Genomic DNA, 23,884 nt, shown 5'->3' on the forward strand with positions numbered 1-23,884 from the left:
AACATGTGACAAAGAGCAAAAATTACTGCAGAGACAGAACAGCTCTCATGGAAAACTTTACAGTGAAAAACAGCTCAACTGTTTTTTTTATGTGAAATCTGCAGCTGCAGACAGCAGAGGGCAGTAGAACACATGACTTCTGCATGGGCAGCACATGTCAAACTTCAACCAGATGACAAGTAGAGGGCAGGTTTATATATTGTTTCATCGCAAAGACTCTTGCTGCAAGATGTTTGTGCCACACATATCTGAATGTGGCTCGCACTAAGGAAAGAGGAAGTGACAGTCATGCAGAAAGACCCGGGTCATGATGAATAGAAGATCATTCTGGGTTTCATCAGTTTGGGAACGGATGTCTTCTTTCTGTGGGTTGCATCAGATCAGATGTTGCATCATAGTGAAGCTGATCAGATCTGTCCACGTTGAGACACGCATGCTGGGGCTAACCAGACAAATATGAAGATTGCTCTGTGCACTTCATTATGACTTTTCTGTGCTCCCTAGAGAAACTCACGAACATGCTGGAGACATGTGTTTCTTCGTTTTGTACCACTTTGTACTTACTCTCACTAAACATATTCAGACACTGAAGTCCAGAATGACATGAAGTGAGCACACCGGCATCAACAGGTTATCACAAGGCTGCTGCACGGTCTTGCTTTTCTGTATCTGAACATTATATTGTTGTCGCTGGCAAATACTGTTGTTGTTGTGGGTCTGCCAGTACAGTGAGCGCAAATGTGGTCCGTCAGACAAAAAGAGCGCTATGTCAGCTCTCTGCATGAACAAAGCGGGGCTTATCTGGGCAAACAAAGTGTTTGCAGAGACCCTAAGACAATTACAGAGAGGACAGACAACAAGTACTGTCCTACTGGTTGGATTTCGGTTAATTTATATTGAAAGATGCATTTTGCTTAGTTGTTTATTACCCATGATGTCTCTCAGTCAAAGGTGGAAAATGTCATTTGGTGCAGAAGCTGTTTGATGGATGCATTAATGAAAACAATTCAGGTTGCATCAAAGACAAAGGAGATTTATGCTTCTCGAAGAACCGTTGGTGTTTTTCTATCATACGTTTTACTGCTGGCTCACACAGAAAACGTGCATGCAAAGCGCTGGATACCTTATCTGTGAACTGGCTCGCACACACATATGTGCACTCGCACACACTCAGATAGAGAACTGACTGATTGGAGAGTAACTGGTGGACGGATGTCAAAGAGCAGGGTGACCTGCTGCAGGATCATGGGATGACTCTGCAGCAAGTCAAGTGCGCTGCTTTCGAGTGGCTGCAGAGGAATATGTATTTTTGGCATGAGTAGATAAACAAGTTGTTCTTGGAGGAAAACAAGGTCCCCAGAACACTGTTTGAAGCTAAGGTGGCAGGGTCCGCCAAATATATATAAAGTAAAACAGGATGTTGTATCAGTTTGTATATTCAGTTTATTCAGTTGTGGAAACAAAGTGAGTTTGTTTATTTAGCTCAGCCAATGAAGATCTTTCTCTCCTGATGAAAATGTCTCTCTCATAACTACACAGTGCACCTTTAACATTTATAATGAAATAAAGGAATAAAAGTGGGTGAAGAAAATGAGATTGTGATATGAGGGTGAAACTCTGGACAAAACAATAATAAAAAGTGGCAGGGGAAGATATGGAGTTGGAGGGTGTGAGAAGGCTCCAGGCCAAACAAACACCCCAGTGGATCGTGGGTAGGGACGAGGTGCAGGGAGGAGGTGTAGGCAAACACGTCGGCCAGTCGCCCCCCCGCAGCTGGTTGCTGTCCCAGGGTGTGACCCCTCTCACCCTTGTATTGTCCACCCACCGTTTACACCAGTACCCCGCCCCGGTGAGCGCACACTGTTTACCCTGCATGCCATGCCTTCGCTGTAGAAACCAGGCCTTTGCTAAGACAAACAACCGTGGTAGGTTGACGGCATCCTCTAATGAAACACGCACAGTTGTTTTGTTCTTAATTACAGCGTGAGAGTGCCAGAGCCGAGACGTGCCCCAATCTAATAACATTATTTGTGAGTAAGGTTATAATTAAGAGAGAACGCTGTATGATATCCAGTCCACGCTGCTGACACCGACCGAAGCTGCCAGCGCTCAACTTCTTATGCCAATATGTAAATATATTTAATTTGGATGCTTTCAAGCCAGAAAACACACATTGTCAGGATTCAAGCCAGAACATTTAATACTATTTTTTTTTATTATTATTATTTAGTTATAGGTTTTATAAGATGCTTTTATGTAACTGTTGGCAGGGAAAACATCAAGCAGTCATATCAATCTGTGACAACGTGATTCATTACGTATTTTTGGGTTGTTTAGAGAGGTAAACATCTTACTCATCGTTACTTATTTCAACAGCTAGACTACAAAGTCTCTGAGGTTTGAGGTGAAAAGGTTAATAACCTACGGTGTATAAAGATGATCAAAATGAATATGTCGAGTCAATGACAGGAGGGCAATTACTGGCGTAGCATGAAACCTAAATGTCTAAATTCAGTAATATTTAATCAAACCAGGCTGGTCCCATTAAGATGCCTCATCTAAAGGAGACTTGACTGAGAAACGAGCATCTGGACAGACATAAAAGTTGCAGACAAATGGCATGACACAATGTACCGAGACAGAATATTAAGTACGCCCTCATTCCACACAGCAGTTTGAATACCACAGGGTGTACTCTTTAATCTGGAAGGCCTGGTTGTGTCTTACATCACAGCTATGTCACCATCTGGAAGAAATAAGTGAGATTTATACGCCCTGAGATGTTCTTTCCACGCTGATTGGATTGGTCCATTCTGAATTGTGGTGTCGAGGATCCACCCACCTTAATCACAGGCTCCAGCTCTAAGCTCCAGGGAGGTTCCCCAATTCTGTGCTTGCGAGTGTATCTGTGTTTGTGAGTGTGGGTGTGTGTGTGTGTGTGTGTAAGTACTGGTTGAGCTGAGTCTAGCAGCCAAGGTGGACTGTACGCAGGTTTAGCTGCGTACACAGCTCCTCTCGGAGCCTGCAGGGAAGCTTATCTGAATCCAGGATGTGTAACCGATGATTTAATGCCGACACTGCAAATAAAGCTAGTCAGCTCCGTCGTCTCATCTTGCAAAACACCAGTTACTCTTAAAATACAGTAAGCCTGAGAAAACGCTACAGCTGACTCAACTGTCTCCTTACAAAACAGAGTTTATCCGTGTCAGTCAATATGACTGATAATCAAAATTATCATCAAGAAAATAAACATTGGTTAAGAATATTCTATTAAGATTGTTTTTCAGATGAAACATTGCATATATGGTTTTCATATAGCTACAAGATTCTCCTTGAAACTTTACACATATAGTTGTCAATCAATATCAAACTTCTCAGCTTATAGATATTCATTATGAAAATAAGAAAATAAGGATTTATGTAACAATTTTCATGAAACAAAGTCTTATTTCACTCTGAATATCTTCCAAATAAATTAAATAAAACATTTCTACTATTATTCAAAGGGGCACCATGTAGTTTTGGAGAAGAAATTCAAATTCAGAATTTGAATACTTGCAATATTAACAAGGTATTTTTTCCAGGGCAGTAAGGTCCCCAGAACACAGTTTGAAGCCAGAAAGGTGGCAGGGTCCGCCAAATATAAACAATGTTTAACGTTATGAAATTGTGTTGTCCTTTATGGTCAGTTTGTTTATTCAGTCATGAAAACAAAACATGACGCTACAGCAGCAGCCAGGTACCTTAGCTTAGCATAAAAACTATAAACAAAGGGAAACAGGTAGCCTGGCTCTGGTATTCAATTTGTACAATATAGGAACAATTTGCCCTTTTATGAGAGGTTATGTATATCACACATAAAGTGTGTTTATTTGGGATATTTAGATGTTATGGTCAGTTTGTTTTGTTATTGATGGATGGAACCTGGTGAGCTATTTCCCTTTGTTTTTAGTCTCAGAGCTAAGCTATGCTAGCCGAGACATAATAAATAACTCTCTATTAGGTTTATGTGTAATCATTTGTCGAAGGTGTTTCTGATTTGGAACAGTGGTTTTAACTGAATAAGGAGTTTCTCCCAGCAGCTCCAGGGCTCTCCTTAATGCAATACCATTTAACTACGTGTGTAGTTCAAGGTCTCGCTCAAGTGTTCTCAAATGCACTCTGAGTCTGTGAAACCAGCCAGGCAGCAAAGACCTTTGCAGTTGAAGAGTTTCTTGAAACTTGTCCTCCATTGTATTCAATGAGCTGTAATTGTTTGTGCTTACAAGGGTGTTGTTACACCCATGTAAGCACATCATGTATTAAGAGGATTTTCATTAAGTACTTACAGAGTCTTAGTTTGTGGTTTCAACACTCTGTTCTTTGGGGTTCTACAGTGGCATGAAGGGCATTTTACAATGAAAAGCTGTGAAGCACTGGACTGAACACATGATGTGATCTTTAAATGTATAGTATTTGCGGAACAGAAGCAACCATTTGACAGTTAACTGCCACCCTTCACATTTTCTTACAGTTTGAATGTTGACAGATAGCCACAGGCTGTGGACTCAGAGCAGAGTGTGGTAACACTGAAGTATGACACACAAAAGGAGAAATCCCCCTGGGGTACTCGGTAGAAAGTTTTGAATTCTCTAGAGTTGTTACATCTTTGTCCCACTCTGGGTTTTTGCATAGAGGATATGTGATATAGCAAATAGGAAGCTGGGGAGGAGGAAGTACCGATCTGTTCGTCAAGCGAACCGGCAGTACCACAGTCTGAAATACTTGGTTACAAGTGAAACTTATGCAAGCAAAATTTTACTGGGGAAAAAGTACAAATCATGCAGAATGACCAATTTCAAAACAATGTTGGCTCATTCTTATTAATTAATGTAAACTTTCATTATCACTTTAATGGTGCATCATGTTAAAGTGGGGATCATTGTGATTGTGATTGTGAATTTCTTTTTGGAGATTAAGTTTTGTTGTTTTCATTAACAAGGGATCACAGAATAAGTCATGATTCAATACAATTCATGATATGCTGCCCATGTTTACAACTCTGCGATAAAAGATACGCTACATGACAATCATTTAACAACACATCATGATATCTGCCTACCTGAAGAATACAAAACTCACAATATGTTAAGGATTCAAGTTCTTGAGTAAATATACTTCTTTACTTTCCAGCACTGAATTGAGCTCAAGTTACTGATGGCAAATGTGACTCTCGCCTCACTCATGAAGGGGGATCCCCCAGCTGGCTTTCCAAGACAAAAATATCATGCCATCTTATAGCCAGTGAGTAATGTGTGATATCAACTATCATGCCCTGTTCTCTCTATTGAGTGACATAAAAGAAACTTGAAAATAGGAAGTTCAGAGGCTGGTGTATTTCCCTATTCGCTTGAAGCCCTGTGGCAAGTCAGTGTAAACTTTTATTCATGTGGCCAAAGGAGATTTACTACATCGCTGTAGTAAAACGCCTGTGGCCACACTATCTCTTACAGGAGGTCCTGTATTCAAATCCTGTTTTTCTGTCTTCAGTACTACACCACACTATGATACACACACATGCCATCATAAAACTAGTGCTCGTACTTTCTCAGATGTTGATTCTGTAGTGCCAGTAAAGCTTTGCAAACAGGCCAGTGTTTGCTCTGGCTGCTGTAGTAACTCCTGCGGAGGTGACAGACGTCCGGGGCAAAGGGCTCAAAGCTGTAAACAAGGACAACGGGCAGACACTGCAAAAATGTGAATTCCACTTTGAGGGCAAATAGGAGTTACAGGAAGAGAGCGTACTTGTGAACTTGCTTGATGTGTTTCTTTTCCAACTGTTTCTGCCCCGGGGGGGTGTTTACTTTGAGGAGGGACACCTTCAACTGAAATGACCAGTGGCAGTTCTTTGACAAACTGCTTAAAAGTTTTATTACGATGACATTCGCTGCTACATAGTCCTGATCGTTCACAGTCTTTCTATCAAGGTTGTAAACTGTGATCTCGACTCATTCACCTTCGAGGCTGTTTTGTCAATACATGGTAAAGTGAACAGCTCAGTCTCTTTGTCTCTCGTCTTGCTCACAGATGAGCGGCAGTGTGGTTGCTGAACTATGTCACATCGCTGCCATCACATCCTGTTGTTGTTGTAGTATTCTAAAGAACTGTTCTTGTTTCGTGGTATCTCTCTTTACTGTTCAAGCAAACAACAGTTTAATTTAAAATCTTTGAGACCTACTTTACATTAGGTTTAATGTTATATAGGTCCGTACTGAAATTCAGAATTGATGTTAGATCAGTGTAACAAATCAAAATGTGAGCACCTATGATCAAAATTTTATCGAGGGTTGTCATTTTGAAAAAACTTATGCTTGTCTATGATGCTTTTCATGTTGCTTTACTTTAAAGGTTAACTGATCTTTAAATTCTGCAAACCATTTGCATGCAGATAATAACATATTGTAAGTAATACTTTAATTTTGAAAGGGTGTGAAAAGAAATAGGAGCAACAAAAGAAAATTAAAGGAATAGAGATCTGAAGCCCGGAGAGCCGAAGTCTTGTGTTTCCCATGGGACCTTATTTCGGAAAAAACGCTGCCTGGTAGAGAATGCAGAAAGTGCCGTCTACTTCACATGTGATTTTCGTCAGTTCAAAAGATATTTTGTTAAGTCAACAAAGTCACATTTTTTATCATAATTTAAATAAAACACCATTTAGTTTTGAGTGAAACCGCAAAGCGATCTACATCGTTTTGCTCAGGACACGTCACCAACACTGACATGGTGGCCAACTTGTTCACAATAAAACTATAGTTATGCTAGCATGCTAATGTACAGGACCAGCTCAATAATGTTAAAGTTACAGGTTTGGGAGACATTTTAATGAGATGAGGTCACTAATGCGGCTGTTGGCTGTGTGAGTCTTTATCATTCATATTTCCACAGTCTTATATTTCATTAGTTATATGGCAATCTTCTGCTTTTTATACGTTTTGAATATTATCTTTTAAACCGACAAACATCATGTGTCATTCATGCCAGAATTCAGATGGGATCAAAAAATATAATCGCTCTCTCAACTCACTACCAAACTGGCAGTGGTGTGACTTTGACTCTATGATTTGCCATCACAGGCAGACGGAAATGAACATTTCAGGGAAAGTCATCAGAGTGGAAGAGCTTGTTTTATCTGTTTGCTTTGCTCCTTCCAAGAAAAGAATGAGGATACTGCACTGTACCAAACAAAGAGCGGGAAGCAGTGTATTTCTCAGAAAATGCCAACGACCATAACACTGAGATTTAGGCTAATGTAAAAAAAAGAAGAACAAGAACAAAAAGAATATCTCCCACCCTGATTGAAAGTGTGACCTATTTTTAACATCAACAGATAGGAAATTTAAGACATCAGTGTGACCTTTGGCCTTGAAAAGCAAGGTGAGGTCGTCAGTGCTGTTTGTTTTTACAGGACGGGGCTGTAAATACCATCCACAGATGGAATTAAAGCGCATCCAGGAAATTTCCAACTAATGTAACAGCTCCATGAACAACACAGTGAAAGCAGTCAAGGCTTATTTGAAGGCATCAATATAAACAGTGCAGTGAGCATGTTTGTGTTGATTACAATCTGATGCAACCCTGAGAAACTGCATATCGGGGTAAACACTTACTAGTCCCAGTTTCTCTCTCACAAACTGTGAAACTGTGAGGCCATTCTTAAGCATGAACGGGGCAGAATAAGTTGGCTGAAAGGACACTTTGTTGACCTTAGAAGTTTGACACGAGTCTTGACGGGAAACCACACTGAGGAGGAACTTAATGCAATTTTAACTTCGCAGGCAGAGTGAAAACTTGTAATGCAGATTACATCAGCACAGCGGACCAATCACAGGCCGTAAACTGGCCGCGTCAGAGCCGCTGGGAGCCTATCAACTGTCACCACGACAGTAGAAAAGATCGCAGGCGCAGGCCATCTTGTTGAACAGTTGAGAATAACCGGGGATCGGCTCGCAGGGAAACCTCAAGGTTTCCACTGATTCAATAAGGATAGCCGGTTATTTCTGATTTCACGCAGCGCCAGTAGGATATACCAACATGGTGGTGGTAACAGCAGGGACCGGGGGAACCCACAAAGTGCTCCTGATATCGGGGAAGCAGACCGGCTCCTCCGGCGGCTCGCAGCCAGGCTACAGCCGGCCCATCTCGGTCGTTTTACCGTCATCGGCGAGCCCGGCGTCGTCGGATTCAGACTCCAACTCGTCCGCGGGGCCGCCCATACGAAAACGACAGAGGCTCACACACCTGAGTCCGGAGGAGAAAGCACTCCGCAGGTTAGTTTAACCAAAAATATCCATTGTTAAACCGAACTAGTAAATCGTGAACCCGGCCATTGTTAAAGGGGCACGCCCTGAGATATTGATCCAGAAAATGATTTAAATGGCAGCCCGCAGGAATAGGGTCAGCGTTGCATCATGTGTTAAAATTAGGTTACCGAAGGTGTCTAAAATGACCTCATGAAAGCATTTAAATAGCTGAAACGGCTTTATCATGTCACCTTCGGACTTTGAACTGGCTTATCCAAGTGCTATCTGAGTGATTTGACTGTCCCTGGACCCGCCCGGCTCTGCTGCCTGCTTCAGAGCAGGACACTGATATCCTGATCTGCCTGCGTGGCAGGAACATGGCCGGTGATTGCGCAGTACTGTGAACCCACAAGTCATGTCAGGGGGCTTAGTCAGCACCACGGAAAGAATGTGTTGAATTCCTGTTTTTTTTTTTAAATTCTTGTTCCTCCTCCAGGAAACTCAAGAACAGAGTCGCAGCTCAGACAGCCAGAGACAGGAAAAAGGCTAAAATGGGAGAGCTGGAACAACAAGTCCTCGAGTTGGAGCTGGAGGTAATTTTTTATTTTTTGCCATTTTCATACAGGAATACAGGGTTCCTCCATACAAGAAGGCACTGTTCAGTCCCCACCTTCACCCACTTTCCTAATGTCCCCACCTCATCACTGTCATTCCACATTGTGCAACCCGAACACACTTAACTCTTTAGATCATAATTTCCATTTGTATGTAAATCGGTTATAACGCTATCAAATGCATCACGATTAACGTTTAGTGTGTTATCGTGTTCTCTATTTAGTTCAGTTTCATATCTAGTTGTGGTTTGTCTCACCCAGGACACTTCACGCCTCACTTCCCTGTAAACGGTAGCGAGTTTCAAGTACAAACATCTGTTCGTTTTTCTTCCCCCCCCCCCCCCCCCGCAGAATCAGAAACTTCACATTGAAAACAGGCTGCTTCGGGAAAAGACAAGTGGCCTACTGACAGAAAATGAGGAACTGAGACAGAGACTGTGTTTGGACACCCTCGACACAAAAGAGAAGGTGAGATTGTGACGCAGGCTGTGGAGGATGGGTGGGAAATGGGGGAAGGAGCGCAGTTGGTTTGATGCAAAGTGATTTGGATTAACCTTGACTCATTTTTTCATTCTTGTTGTCGCAGGTTCAATGTCTGTTGTCCACCGGGAATGAAGCAGGTTTGGGGATCGGGTCTTCTGAGTCCGCAGCACTCAGGCTATGTGTGCCTCCGCAGCAGGTGCAGGCCCAGCAGTCCCTAAATCTGAAGACTTCTCAATGGATACAGACAGTCCTGACTCTACAGACAATGAGGTAAGTCTCCAATAATGATGCTCATTTTAACAGAGCTGCGTCTCGAGATTAAAATCCTGCTCCTAAGAAAGCTCTGCAATAACACCAGAGTCAGGTCATGGGTTACTAGGCTAATCTCCTGTTTTCTCCCCCTCTTCACTAGTCTGATTTGCTGCTGGGCATTCTGGACATCCTTGACCCAGAGCTGTTCCTCAAGTCTTGTGAACAGGAGTGCCAGGAGCCGCAGGTGCAGCTGGTCGGAGGGGGGGACCCAGTACCTGCCCCCGCACCTGCGACTCTGGGGTCCCCATCAGTTAAGCTGGAGGCCCTTAATGAACTGATCCACTTTGACCACATCTACACGAAGCCCGTGGAGGAGGTGAGCGTCGGGCAGTGCAGCGACTCGGAGAGCGAAGACGAGGAGAAGATCGATGAAGCTACCTTCCACGTTGACGAGGTGGTTGTAGAGGACGAGACTGTCTGTGTCAAAGACGAGCCGGAGGAAGTGGTCATCCCCAGCTGTGACAGTCACAGTCAGGTGGATGACTTTTTCTCTGAGGCCTCCTCCCCTGCCCTCAGAGGCCTGGATAAGGAAGCCTGCCTTGCGGACACCTACAGCGACTCCGGATACGAAGGGTCTCCTTCCCCTTTCAGCAACATCTCCTCTCCCTTGTGCTCAGAGAGCTCCTGGGAGGACATGTTTGCGAATGAACTCTTCCCCCAGCTTATCAGTGTCTAAATCCAACTCCTAACCCAATAAGTTAAAATATTCTATATATACATCTAAGAGCTAATGTGTAGTCTTCAATAACTACATATAAGCACATAATACTTCATAGTAACATAGAACACCACTGAACCCACTCATTATAGGCTAAAGTTAAGCACATAATCTCCTTTTTTATTACAGCAGGTCTGTACCACTGGCGATGCTGCATTGACTTGTGGGAGATGGAGTTCGTGACAGCTTATTTTTGCATCATTTAATTACCGCAGAGGATTTAAGATTGATTGCAAATCTTTCCCTCACTGTTTAAAGTGAAATGGGGTTGGACTTCACTTCAGTATTTCTGTAAATGAACAGGGGGATGGGGACCGATCATTTAAATATTATTTATTTGTGTTTCGCTTCGGAGTCATTGTATATGTCCACATGTAAAAACGCTTTCTTCTAATTTGTCAACCGCTCTCTATATAGTCTAATTACTGCATTAAAAACTTTTGCATCGCATCTTGTCTCTTTGTCTCAGTCATTACAACTGCTTGTACAAGGTAAAACTGATCCTTTGACAACTCGTTATAAGATGTGGAGACTGAAGTGCAACAGTCATGCTTTCCAGGAAATTCTGATCTTTTGTTTAGATCCAGTGTTGCGTAGGATCATCTGAAAAGATAATGTAATGATTTACAGTTCAACAGCACACGTTTCTAACATGAACTACAGACAATTCATTAGTAATTGTAGAGGTATTTTCATCAAGCAAAATTGCCAAAGCACTTGCTGGTGGTACGGTCCCATGTGCTGCTGTGAACCAAATGTCTTTGAATAATGTTTGTATTGTGACAGGCATACCACTTGAACATTGAGATGGGTGTTTTTCAGTGTGCTGACATCCTATGGAAGACGCCAACTGAGGTGTCACAGCATGACAATGGGGAAAAACCTGTGAGATGTTGCCTTTTAAGGGTCACAAGTCAGGTTGGAAATGACTTGATAAAAGGTGCACTATGTAACAATTTCAGCTGAAAACTTTCTAATAACAGAATGAAGACTCAACAGTTTCATGTTGTGTTGCAGAGATATCTTCTGAAAATAGTATGCTACGAAGCTAGCCATGCCTGAAAAACCTTTCTTCCCAGTGGTCCAAAGCACGTGTGAGTGGTCTAAACACCAACACTCACCCGTCAGCCCATTAGCTGCACAGCTAACTGAGCTAACAGTAGTGACTGTCACGGAGAACACAGCATCAGTTACTGATGATTTCTTGCCCAAATTCGTTGCCAGAATTAATTCAATGGGTGGCCAACTGTTACATATCGCACCTCTCAACAATGAATGATAAAATAACTGAAAGATCAATCAATACTGAAAATAAATGATGGTTGCAGCACAACCATTAAGACATCAGTCTTGTTACACAAATAGCAAAGGAGTGAAACACCTCCTGAGAATCATGAGCTTGTAGCTTATCTTGTCTTGTTAAATCACATCATCTATTGTTGTGGGAGAAGTCTATTACATATGCAAATAAGGGTTAATTAGATTGTTTAATGTTTACTGAGCCCTCATTCAAGAATGCGGGGTCAAAGGTTAGGTCATTAGGAGGAGTATTTTCACAGAACAGTTATCAAACTAATTTAACATGCTATCTTGAACTTTCATATGAGCAATCAACATGCATTACTTGTGTCACTGGTGAATAGGAATCCACAGTCTGAAGTGCAATCATTCCAGCTCTCCTATCCCGATATGTGAAATAATCTCATACATGTGCACACAGGGTGTTTGAACTCCCTATCTCTCGCATGGCAGCAAAACCATGGTTTTCTGAGAAGGAGCTTGTGTTACATAATCCCTGCAATGTAACTGGGAGTTCCCTGGGAGTCTTAACATGAGATAGTTCCAGTCTTCACTTCCCTGCAGAAATAGATCAGGCTAAGTATCGTTGGTGTTTTGGCCCGGTGTGAAGAGAATAGGCCGAATAGGGAACACACCTTTCCCCTTGGGCCTTTCTTCTAATCACAATGAGGTCTCACTCTGTCATTTAGGAGGAGACTGTTGTGCCTTTAGGTTCCCAAGGTTGTGATTGCCATGACCACCCGCTGAACAAAAGCCCCTGCGGTCCCTGTTGTTGTATGAGCTGATTAGATCAGGTTTTCGATGCAGCACAGTTGTAATTGATCTTAACTCTGCATGGCCTGGATACCCGTCTCTGTTAGCTTTAGCCCCTGTTCACTGATTACGCAATTTGAATTACCATGTTTAACATCAGCTACTTTTGTTTTGGATCAAAGGTATCTGGAGGAGGTTGAAGAGAAAAACAACTCAGCGTTTTCATTGCGATTCAACCTCCGTGTTGTGTTCTTGTGGTCGGTTGACAGAAACCGCACCAGCCTTTGACGTAGCTTCGCCTCAGTTACCCCGAAAGAGTGTGGTGAGAAATTCACCGTTTCCTGTCTCGTAGGTGAAAACCACAGCAAAGTCTAAATCAGCCGCACAGCTGTTGAGCTGAAACTGAAAAATATCTGCTGGAGCAGCTCTTTTCGATTTCAGGGTGCAGATTCTGGTTTATTTGAGGACATCAGATGAATTTCTGTTTCTACTCACTACCTGGGTACAAGAGTTCCAGTTTAAGTCACTCAGCCACCACTCACCTTTCATTCACTTTCATTTCACTTTCCAGTGAGATCCACTCAAAGTGATTCCTGCTAATACAAGATGCCTGCAAAATCCTTAGGCTAAAGCACATTTTTTTCTATTCCCAGTAGAGCTTCTATGACGGATTCTCTGTGAGGCACCCAAATGATTTCCTTTCAGCTGTTTTGAAACTCAGCACAGTTCGGCCTTATATTCAAATCATCGGCAGTAAACTGAAGAACATCTGAACATCTGCTGAGTGCCGTAACATAATCAAGATGAGAACTGTAACACTCACATTTATTCAGGCAGAGAAGTGACACTCGGTAATTATAAAGTATTACAACTATACATTGTCTGTGGACATCTTGCTTCAAATAGCGTAATTTGGATCTTCTATTGGCAACATTTGGCACCTTTACATGTCAGAAATGTTATACATGTGCCCATAGGAGGATTTACGTAGTCTCTACTGTTCAGGCTGTGAGTGCTGCAACGTGGCTGCATTTTTGTGTAGCACAAGTTGAAAAATATGCAACTTTACACAACACAATCACCTGTCAAACTGCAATAATCAACAGAGGTTTGGGGATGACCATTGCGATTGCACCTGGAAATTTTAACCAACATTCATGGGCCTTTTTACTGCTACTGCCAAAACTGACATGCGCCATGTTTTTTTGTTTTGTTTTGTTTTTTTCCAATTGATTATTATTGCTTTAGACTTGACAGTGTCAGTGCATTCCTCTAAACCAGTATGAAACCAATCTGGGTCTGGATGTCAAAGTTCATGCTTAAATTAGAGCCAGATCTGTCGCGCTAATATGACACTGTCGTCACATAGGCACAGATCTGGATAAACCTTACTGCAGGTTCTCGAGTTACTACACTCAGCAGAATTATAAAGAGGGATGGCTAAACCTACACTGGCCACTGCTACTTCAATGTAAATACAGGTTTCACAGTTGGAACTTTTCAGCTCTTCAGACTAAACTGTAAAAAGTGCACTAAAAATGTATATTTAAACTAAAAGCGACAGGGTACATCTGCAATTTTAAGCTGTGAATTAGCTTGACTTATCTTTACAGTGTGGATTCTGAGAGAGAAACAAGCAAGAAGCAGCTGATCAAACAAGGATTTAAAGACAAAGCTGGCCAAGTGTAAAGCAAACAAGGGGTCAAGGCAGCCACAAGTGCATAACGTGGCTCATGTGACAGTTTTCTCATGTGAGAGGTAATGGTAATGGTGTTGCTGGTCAAAGGGGTGAGCTGGGGTCACTCTGAGCACCTCGCCGAGCGACAAAGCCTTAGCCACCTGACCCAAAGGAGCGGTGAAAATCGCTCAAACGACCCCCCTTTGGCCTTGTTTATTAAAAAGCTAATAGGTGGCTGATCACATGCTAGGAAGCAGAGGGGGTGCATGGCCTTGGTATTTAGGGCACTTCATGAATGATTCAGCCGGGGCAAAAGTGAGTCATTGTCCCCGTCACTGCCGACAAACAACATCTGTCCATCTTCGCTTGTGGAAATGGAAGAACACGACTCACCAGCATGTTCAAAAGGCAAATTGCTGCACTCAATCACTGCTAATGTTCTGGAAAAAAGAAAAAGGCTCGTCAACAATGTCGTCACGCCTCTAAAGCCGTGTTCCTATTTTTACTATTCTTTACGCTCGGCTCGTTCCCCCAGATTCCAAATGACAATTTAACACGCAGAAGGAAAGACATCAATCATTGCGCTTCCATCTGCACCATCCTGTTCGAGCTGTTCTCTTCTTTGACGAGAAACAGCAACCGAAGAGAAAAACAATGCCAGCATGACAATCCTGAACCGCCTGTCTTGTCAGGTTCAAGTCAACGGTTTCTCAGTTGGATCACAACTGGAACGTGTGTGCAAACAAGAGGCTGCAGACGTACGCGGCCAATGACGCACGCATGCCAGCGCGCACTCACACACAGACGCACACTTCACCCTTGTGCTCAGTCAAGGTGGCTCAGTACGGAGCTGTGAGAGAGATCGTTATCCTCGGTTACCAGTGGCAACACAGGACGGGCGGTCGAGTGTGTTAATGCACGTCTGAGCCACGGCACTGAGCCAAAGCCCACTGAGGGAACAGTAAGGCTACTTATGAGAGTCAGATGTGTCCCTGAACGGCAGTGGCTTGGGGCCTCAGGTTTTTTTTTTTTTTTTTACATCACACTTGTGTAAGTTGCCTTTTGGACCATGATTTGCTCAAAAAAATAACTGAGATGTCACAAACTCCTGCACATGAAGACAGTCTCTTATCACTCTTCTCAGCAGATGAAAGCGAAAGCAGCGTTGTAGTGTCAAAAACGTGCTTAGTGTTGAGCTTCTGCACAGTGAAGCACACGATTAGTGATGGGTTACTTGCAATCTTTGTACTGCTAAGATTTCCGCAATTTTATCATTCAAAATGGGCAAAACTCGGTTCACAAACCATACTTTTTTTGCACTCAGAAGTAATGCATCATGCACACTCATTCAAGACAATTAAGAGATAAACTTTCATTTTATAAGTCCTCATAAATCATCTTTCCTTTAAAATTTAACCTCAACAACGTGTTGTTTGGAACATGATCTGAGGTCAGCACTGAGGAACAACTGAGACATTTTGTAGGGTGAATGTCAGCAGGCCAGCCAAGGCTTCCTGGAGTGATATTTAATAGGGCCATGCCAATGCAAGTTGCGGGTGAACTGGCGCAACACATTACACAAAGCTCCATTGCCATGGTTTCACTTCCTGCACTCGTGGCAGGTCTGCAAGAGGCAGCCTGTCTGCTGGAAGAAAAACATTAATCACTTGGATTCCTCCTACACAGCGTGGCAGATTCTCCCTTTGAAGCTCTCTCAAAGGCAGCAAACTCACATAACAAAGATTCAGAGCAGATCAAGGGGATTTAAACTGCACGCCGTGAATATCTCTTGATATCATCTAAATGGCTTCAGCTCCCATAACCTTGACACAGCTCTGTGTTTTTTTTTTCGCCCGATCTGCAATTCAAATTCTCAGGTCCGAACTTTCTAAGACAAGTTTCTCATCAACAACTTAGATTAGAGTTAGAGCTGCAGCAACGCCACAAACCAGAACGTTTTGGATGGCCTGAGGTTGCAGGCTCATGTGTCAAGCCTGTGTCAGCCAGCAATTACAGAGTCTGCTCCAGCATGATCACAGAGCGCAGGCAGACAGGCATGCGCAAGCTAAGTACGGTAATCCGTTTTGGAATTTCATCTTCAGTGTATTTCCATCAGGACCACCTACGCTCAATTAACAATAAACATTGCTTAGCTGTCACAGCTTGCACTGTGTCTGGCGTAATACTGAACACTCCTGCAGTGACCAGGTGTAAGAGTCATGGATCAATAGAGCTGCTGCCAGGTGAAAGCTTTGTTCCGCACTTCCAAGAAGTGATACATAGATTTTTAAAATTGGTGTTACAAGGTTTTAATGGAGCTATGGCTGAACATTTCTTTCTTATTTTTTTTTTTTAAACATTTGCTTTTGTCATGATATCCAAAAAGAGATAAGGCCGTTCTATTTCTACCGTTAAGGGGAAATTGATGCAATATACAGTAAACTACTAAATTTACATCATGTTCCAAAGAAGACAACACCATCAATAACAAGTCCCAACCCGGCCGAAACGCTGTTCAGCCAAGGTCAGATGTTAAAGAGCCACAGCAGAGGAGCACACTTTCACCACTGTACACGACAGGTGGTTTAGCTCAGCTGTAAAACTGTCATAGTTGTGTACTTTGAGCTAATGCTACGCGGCTATTTCGGTCAGTGCCAACAGCCTTTAGCCTAGCTTGTGTGACAAGTTACTTTGAACTTGGTCTTAATGACATTTGTCACAGTGACAAGAAATTCCAGTGAATCACTGTTGTTTTTCTGTCCTGATCTCTGGACCTGTGGACACAGCGTTTGGGCAGAAAATTCAAGTGTGTGCATGACTTTGAGAACAGCGTAGGCCCCCCTAACTGTTTGAGCACTGATAAGAGAGTGTCTACATGTGCAAAGAGCCAGCTGCGGGGATTTATCAGCAGGACAAAGGGCTAAACTAAGGGAACATGAAGGAGAAGGAAGACACAATAAAGGAACTGATAAATGCTCTCACATTGGATATTTCAGGAATGAGGGTAATTTAACTACAATATTAATGTCTTACTTTCCAACAAGCAATAAGGATTTCAGAGAGCAAATAATCACATGGTTGTTTTAATGTGAAGCTGTAGGGGCACGGCTTCAAAAGACCCGCTTTTCACAACCATCATGTTTCATTCTGAAGTCAATTGCACTACAGTTCACCGTTTTTATGTAACAACCTCGAGATCCATCTTTAGGTTGCACAACTTCTCACCACTGAGCAAACACTCCGTCTCTGTTCCATTACATGCAGCCAAATTCACTTCCATTACAACACAAGCATGGAGAACCTGCGGCTGGTAAACTGTAGAGTCAATATTGAATTTTCCTGCGCAGCAGCTCGGCTGCTGTGCTTCTGATATGATGAGGCGGAGAGAACAGTGTAAAGATCAGGACACCCTTATCCTCGTGTGAATATTTAAAGCAGAAGGTCGTGTGCTCCGCCATGTTCAATTAAACCCCTTTTCTAGTACATTTGAGCAGATTTCAGCAGACGTTTCCACTTCTGAATGCTTGCAGTTATGTTTGAGCTTGTCCCAGTTATATTCTTAACAGAGGCTTTCATAAAAATGACATATGCCACTGAAGCCTTCGTAAAATGTGGTGGTTGATTTCTAATCTCATGAAGATTGTTCTTCTAAAAACACATTTAACTTTAATTTCTTCCACTGAATCTAAAAACACATTTCAGATTCTCCACTCCACTGCAGCTAAACTTCAGACATAAAGTATATCTGGAACGGCCCATAGCCACTCGCTATTGTGCCACCAGCAGACCAGCCCTGCAACAGCAGCTGTTTTTTTAAATCCTCCCACACAGTTGACTCAAGTGTCTACAAAGTTTTTGCATGCATCTTGCATCATTCACATGTTTGGCCCTCACCACCAGCTAGGACATTCCAGCAATTAAGTTTGGTTCTTAAGAAAAGTTGAGGTCTTTAAGAGCCAAAAAAAAAAAAAAAAAAAAAAAAAGCAGCGGGGTCAAAGATATCCTGACTTTTAGACCTCACCCCTACCATTTAGCCCCTCTGTTTTGCATGTTCACGTCTCTAGGGGTAGGGTGTCCCAACTCTTGTTGGGGTAGAGGGGTAGGGCGAGAGGTCCAAACAGAGACTTTTCAGATCACAGATAAGCAGACGGTGGGGTGTAATACAGTATGCAACCATCACCTTTTGGATACTAACTTACTACTTACAGCCTGTTGTAGACATGTGACTTTTGGTACTGAAACATTTTAATTTCGATCACCGCTTCTGTTTACATTCTCGCTGCAACTGTGACTCTTTTTCAGCTTTAAACCCAGTTTTATATTTCACTTATGTGCATAATAATAATCCACAGACTTGCAGCTATATTTACTATTAACTCTTTCATTCAATAACCTCCACTTTATTTAGTCTAGACTTAGCGCCCTGAGGCATGAGATCTCAAACCCAAGTGAGAAGTGCAAATAAAAGAATGTTTGTTACCCTCATGTTTTTTCTCTGCCGCCCTGCGCCCCAGCACCCCCCCCGCCCAAGGCTCAGTTTGGGGTGTGGGGGTGGGTTGAGCTCAGCTCCCAGACTGTGTGGCATTCCTGAAATGAGTGCTAGCTCACTGCAGAACCCATTCCCACTCCCACCCCTCCCCTCCTTTCACTCTATGCTGCCACCACACACACACACACACACACAGTATATGTTATCATAAATGGATAAGGGGCTCCAGAAGTCACTAGCTGTAGTTAAATTAACACATAGCTGCAAAATGTCTGCCTCCATTAGTCATGATGTGTCTTGCTTGACAAACACTTCCATGTCTAAAAAAATGATCAAAACCACATCAGGTTCAAACCATCACAGTAACAAGACAGAATTTCAGTAGAAATACACTTTCAGTTTCTCCAAAATTCTGTTCAAGACAATGATAGACGAGCTTATCTTATCTTATTTAACAGGCAGAGGCGAGGCAGAGTTTAAGGTCACTGTGAATGTTAGTATAGCAGACTGTTTATCCCTCATCACATTGGATTGTTTATCTCATCTGTGGCTTGTACCTTAGCAGTTATGTTATATTTTCATGCAAATGTCTCTTTTACTGCTCTCTAAAGGCAGGTAGTACAGAGAGCGACATTGATTTGACCATCCACTGTTGCTTCAGCAGTACATTTGCTGGTCCAAACATTCAGTCAAGTGTGTCGTTCCAGGGTAAATGTTCTTATAAAAGAGGAAGGGGCTGGATTTGCAATGAATTTCACGTTTTGCAACAAACAGTCATTTGTTTGAAAGAAAAAAAAAGAAAAAAAGAACTGGGTAGTTAGAAGGAGTAGAAATTGAAGTTCAATCAAGGAGATGCACTGGAAACTTACAGGGAAATGTGTAAAAAAAAAAAAAAAAAACACACAACAGAATGCTGGCTTCCAGAATGGCATTTAGCTGACCTTTGTAACAACTGACTGCAGATTATCTTCATAAAGGTTGAGAACAGAAAGGTATGCAACGCTCCTTCTTCAGGTTTCCACCTCATTGTGTGTGCCTGTATGTTTGTGTTGAATCCTACCTGTACACATGTGTGACCATGTGCTTCCCTTTGAACTTGTGTCTACTTTAAGGAAATAATGATCTTCTAACTGTCAGTAACTGAGTGGCATTTCTTACTCATTGACTCTGGTTCTTTGAAAGGTAAAATACCTACTCCTACTTATCAGTTTTACTCAACATTTTCCGCCCATTATTTTTGAGACTAGTTTAGGCTATTTCAGCCTTGAGCTCACATCTAATTCACAACCCTGGTTTGCCTCTCTTGATCTACTTGTCCATTCCTGTAGCCCTCCTTCGGGCCTGGATGCGTGTGGTTCACCTGCTGTTCGAGGCGCACAGTGGTACTGTGGGGCGGGGGCAGAGTAAGCCTTGAACGCAGCCAGGCATCATACTCCTCCATGGGCATCTGGACCACATGCTCTGTGGCAATCTGACAGAGAAGAAGAGAGATCAAGGAGGGATTTAAGTAGAGAAGGACGGTAATGTGTGTTGATGTCTCATCCAGGCAAAAGTAATAGATAAACACACAAATATATGATAGAACCCAAACCATGCTATGGTGCCTGTCCCCAAAAGTACTCTCATACACCAGCAATACCAGCCATCACCTGACCGAGCCCACCCTTGTTTCCCCCTGCTGAGGCAGAAATGGAACCCAAAGCAGATCATCTGTCGTCTGTTTGATTCAGAGCTGCCTCATACTGTCCGAAAGGAGGAATAGAAAAACAGCAAGCGCCGACCCTCTGGATCAGTCAGCTTGCTTTGCTGTCCTCCAGTGCAATTTATCAGTCGGCATCCTGTCATTACACCTTCAGCTATCTGCTCTGGAGTCTGGGAAGCATGTATTGCCCCTCATTTGTGACCGGTAGGGGCGTGTTCAGAGGGCCTGGAGTCAGTTAGTCCTGGAGCGTGGATCGCCCCTAATTGATAGTTTGGTGGGAGAGACCAAGAGTTTACTGTTGGGCTTCAAGTTTGGGGGAAGATCAGAGGAGTTCCATAAAATCCCAGAACTTATTTGCACATGGGTGCTGTGGAAGCACATCACTAGAATCCATTTATGGTAGGAACAAAGGAGAGAATTAAAAATCTTTTAATCTCATTTGTTAAATTGCCTCCATGAAGATTTACATTGTTACCAAGCTAGGACCACTGGGTACTAGTGTACTGTTAAATGTAGCTGTGACCTTTTCAGCTGCTCTGAAGATTTCTTAAGTCTGAAGATCGTGAACTTGTGTTAACTACGAAAAAAAAAAGAAAGCCTACACTTCTTGCAAGCATCACCACAATCATCTTCCACAATCAGTAAACTCAAATCAGGCAGTGTTGTGTTGTCCATTCTTGCATTTATTGGCAAGTGATTAAACTTTAAAGTAGGCAAGTGTAATATTTTCACTCAGTTTTACCAGATAATAATAATAATAATAATAAGGTGTGCTGATGTCTAACACATGATGATGGTCAACTGCTGTTTGATTTGGGGCTTATATACCTAAAAAGGGCCTTAATTTAATTTCTTCTTCCACATTTCTGTAAGATCTTTGCTCAATTTCTATAATAATGGAGCATTTTTAAAGGAGACCTTTTATGGTTTCAGTTTCCTTTAGTCATTTATATACAGAAGCTTATTGTGCATGTAAAAGATTTTAAAAGTTAAAAAGGTCAAAGTCCGCACCAACATCACACACTACATCACGCAGTAACACATTTGAATAATTAACGTCTAGTGGTTAGTTTGACTCGCAAGAATACTTTCAGTTCAACTTAAAGACACAGGAGCTAAAACAGTGTTTCAGACAGAGGGGGAGAATACAGAGCTGCAGCGCTTGACAGTATGAGGAAACTGATGTGTTTTTTTGCGCATTAAAGGATGTAAACCTGTTGTAGAAGTAACCCAAAACAAAACTAGAAACCTGAAAATGACCATAATATGTCTCCCTTCATCATTTACTAACATATAAAAACAATCCAACAACGTGTGCCGGTTTTCAGTAATTTTCCTGGTGAAATGTGGTCGGAGGTGTTTCGTGTACCTGGATGGCCACACACAGCTCAGGCAAACAGAGCTCCCATGGCTCCAGACCCTCGAGCACCTTCAGGAAGAGCTGAGGTCGGACCCTGAGCGTCTGCTGCTCTGCAAACCCCCTCAGCTTCTCCAGCACCCGGTTCACCGCTTGCTCCCTGCACACCACCTCGGGCAGTCCGCTCAGCAGAGTGGACAGCCTGGAAAAACAATGACAGAAACAAACCAACCGGGGTGTCAGATCGGCAGATAACATCATGCTAACATCATAAGAATACGGTTTTTATTAGGTCTAATGTTAACACACATGCATGCCACATGCGCACACAGTTCCACAGATGGCTGCAAATCTGACCCCAGGCACAACAAACCCCCTCATAACCCTGAGTCCACATTCCACTCGAGATAATGTCTATAACAGGCCGCATACCACATATTGTTGCTGTGCTTGCTTTCACTGTTGTTGTTTGGAGCCTCTGTCTCTTGAGACGTCGAGGTCACATGATGAGGAGGGCCATGGGGTCCGGTCATGTGACACGAGGCTCGATACCTCTGGAGACCACTGTTCAACCTCTCTCTGGAAGGCACAAGAAAACTGAATGAGGTGGAAGGAACTTGAGGAACCTGTAAGAGCTCCTGTTATCTTATACATGGTTTACACAGCACTGGCACACTGACTGTATTTGACTTATATTTAAATACGGAGTAAGTACACTGACTCATCTAACAGAGCAAACATGGGTGTTACATGGGTAGCAGGACCTGAGGAGTGTTAAGGGTGTTTTCCCTCAGAGCTCAAGCAAAGCAGAGGCTCACAGAGTAAATGAGTTCACCTCTATAAAATGATTAAATGAGATAAGATCCCATCAGTTAACACATGATTCAATTCTTACAACACCTTCATTCCCTCCATTCCACCTTCATTGATTTTGAGGCCCGTCTTACAATGAACTCAAACAGTAGAATTTGAAGAATTCAAAACGTCACAGAAGCCGAGTGAGGGCACAACTTCACCTGGTCCCATGGTGTGCGGAAAAGGGGGAAAGTCGAAGACGTGTAAACTCCAGCAACAGTCATAGCATATAAATCAACTTTACTGTCTAACAAAAAGTAGTTCTATACTAAAAGTGTTGATGGAGTTTTGTCATCTTCAGAATTCAAATGCCATCAGCTCTGATAATGAATAAACAAATGAGGAAACAATATCAGGTATCTTCCGTCATAATGGAACAAATTCTGACCTCTGTTCTCCTGAACTTCTAAATGAAAACTTTCGGCTGAAATGAAAAGGGATTAGTTTTATATTCTACACAGCCACTTTCTTTGGAAGCAGGGGAAAACAGATCAGTTTTCAGTCTTGCAATGCTAACTCGAAACTAGCTAGCTACAGACAGCTACAGAGTGACATCACTCTTCTCAGAGTTGGAGGCACTTTTTTATACATTATTTTCGAAATGTGAAACTGTTACTTTAAATATCAGTGGAAAAACCAATAACACAGAACTGTTATGAATGAGTTGGGCTAGATGTTTTCCAGACCTGGCTTTGAGCTGCAGGACGTCGACGTAGCTCTGAGCCATCTCTTCGACCCTTTCATCAAAGGCTGCTCTCCGCTCCCGCAGCGTGGCGGCCCTATTGGTGGTCGGACGGCTGATGGCTGATGGGGGCTTAGCAGGACAGCTGGATGCAGGACATGTGAAGGCGAACAGCATTTATAGTTGTGTTCAAAGATTCATAGTCATGATTGTGCTGCTGAGGTTATTTTCATATAAGACACATCCTTCTAACTTGCAGTCAGTGATTGCAGTCAGATCTCAGCAGACACTGCGATGATCTGTCCAGCCTGTACTGCAGCAACCATTACCTGCCTTCACCTGCCTTCAGCCTGTTCTGCAACACATTCAGTTGAATTGTCATGTGACTGTTATGCCAAGCTTTAAAAAATTACTAGATTTTTTTGTGCTGTTTTTTATGGTGACTTATTCTCTATCTAATCAATGAATATGACTGAAAGTTTTACAATTTCAACTATTCAAAGTCTATTGTTGATGTAAACCTTTGCTGGCACAAACATAATTACAGAAAGCAGTACAGGCTGCGAGAAAACAGCCATCACGCACATGTAATCATTGAATGGTAGTGATCATGTTGTCAGAACTGTAACAGTCAAGGTAAATATCAGGAAGTAAGAAAGCAGC

General features: G+C 42.6%; 2 protein-coding genes across 6 annotated transcripts in view; one reads left to right on the top strand and one right to left on the bottom strand.

Moving 5' to 3' along the window:
• The window catches only part of znrf3 (zinc and ring finger 3), a 130,617-nt gene that overhangs the window by 80,448 nt on the left and 26,285 nt on the right, over window positions 1–23,884 (bottom strand). For 4 of the 5 annotated variants that reach the window (XM_037097381.1, XM_037097380.1, XM_037097383.1 and 1 more), the window contains 5 exons: window positions 23,551–23,571; window positions 23,226–23,366; window positions 22,117–22,263; window positions 21,697–21,886; window positions 19,986–20,096 (listed from right to left, as the gene is read on the bottom strand). In XM_037097381.1, coding sequence (XP_036953276.1) covers window positions 19,986–20,096; window positions 21,697–21,886; window positions 22,117–22,263; window positions 23,226–23,366; window positions 23,551–23,571 — 610 coding nt within the window. The remainder of the gene's footprint in view (window positions 1–19,985; window positions 20,097–21,696; window positions 21,887–22,116; window positions 22,264–23,225; window positions 23,367–23,550; window positions 23,572–23,884) is intronic. The other variant, XM_037097382.1, reaches the window with a different exon arrangement.
• Window positions 7,934–10,856, top strand: xbp1 (X-box binding protein 1). Its single transcript, XM_037097385.1, is given in 6 exon segments — window positions 7,934–8,306; window positions 8,776–8,872; window positions 9,245–9,361; window positions 9,480–9,536; window positions 9,539–9,646; window positions 9,789–10,856. Coding segments are annotated over 6 exon segments (1,191 nt in total). The 5' UTR covers window positions 7,934–8,070; the 3' UTR covers window positions 10,365–10,856.

This window comes from Acanthopagrus latus, chromosome 5, assembly GCF_904848185.1.
Source record: "Acanthopagrus latus isolate v.2019 chromosome 5, fAcaLat1.1, whole genome shotgun sequence".
In the NCBI taxonomy this organism is placed as follows: domain Eukaryota; kingdom Metazoa; phylum Chordata; class Actinopteri; order Spariformes; family Sparidae; genus Acanthopagrus; species Acanthopagrus latus.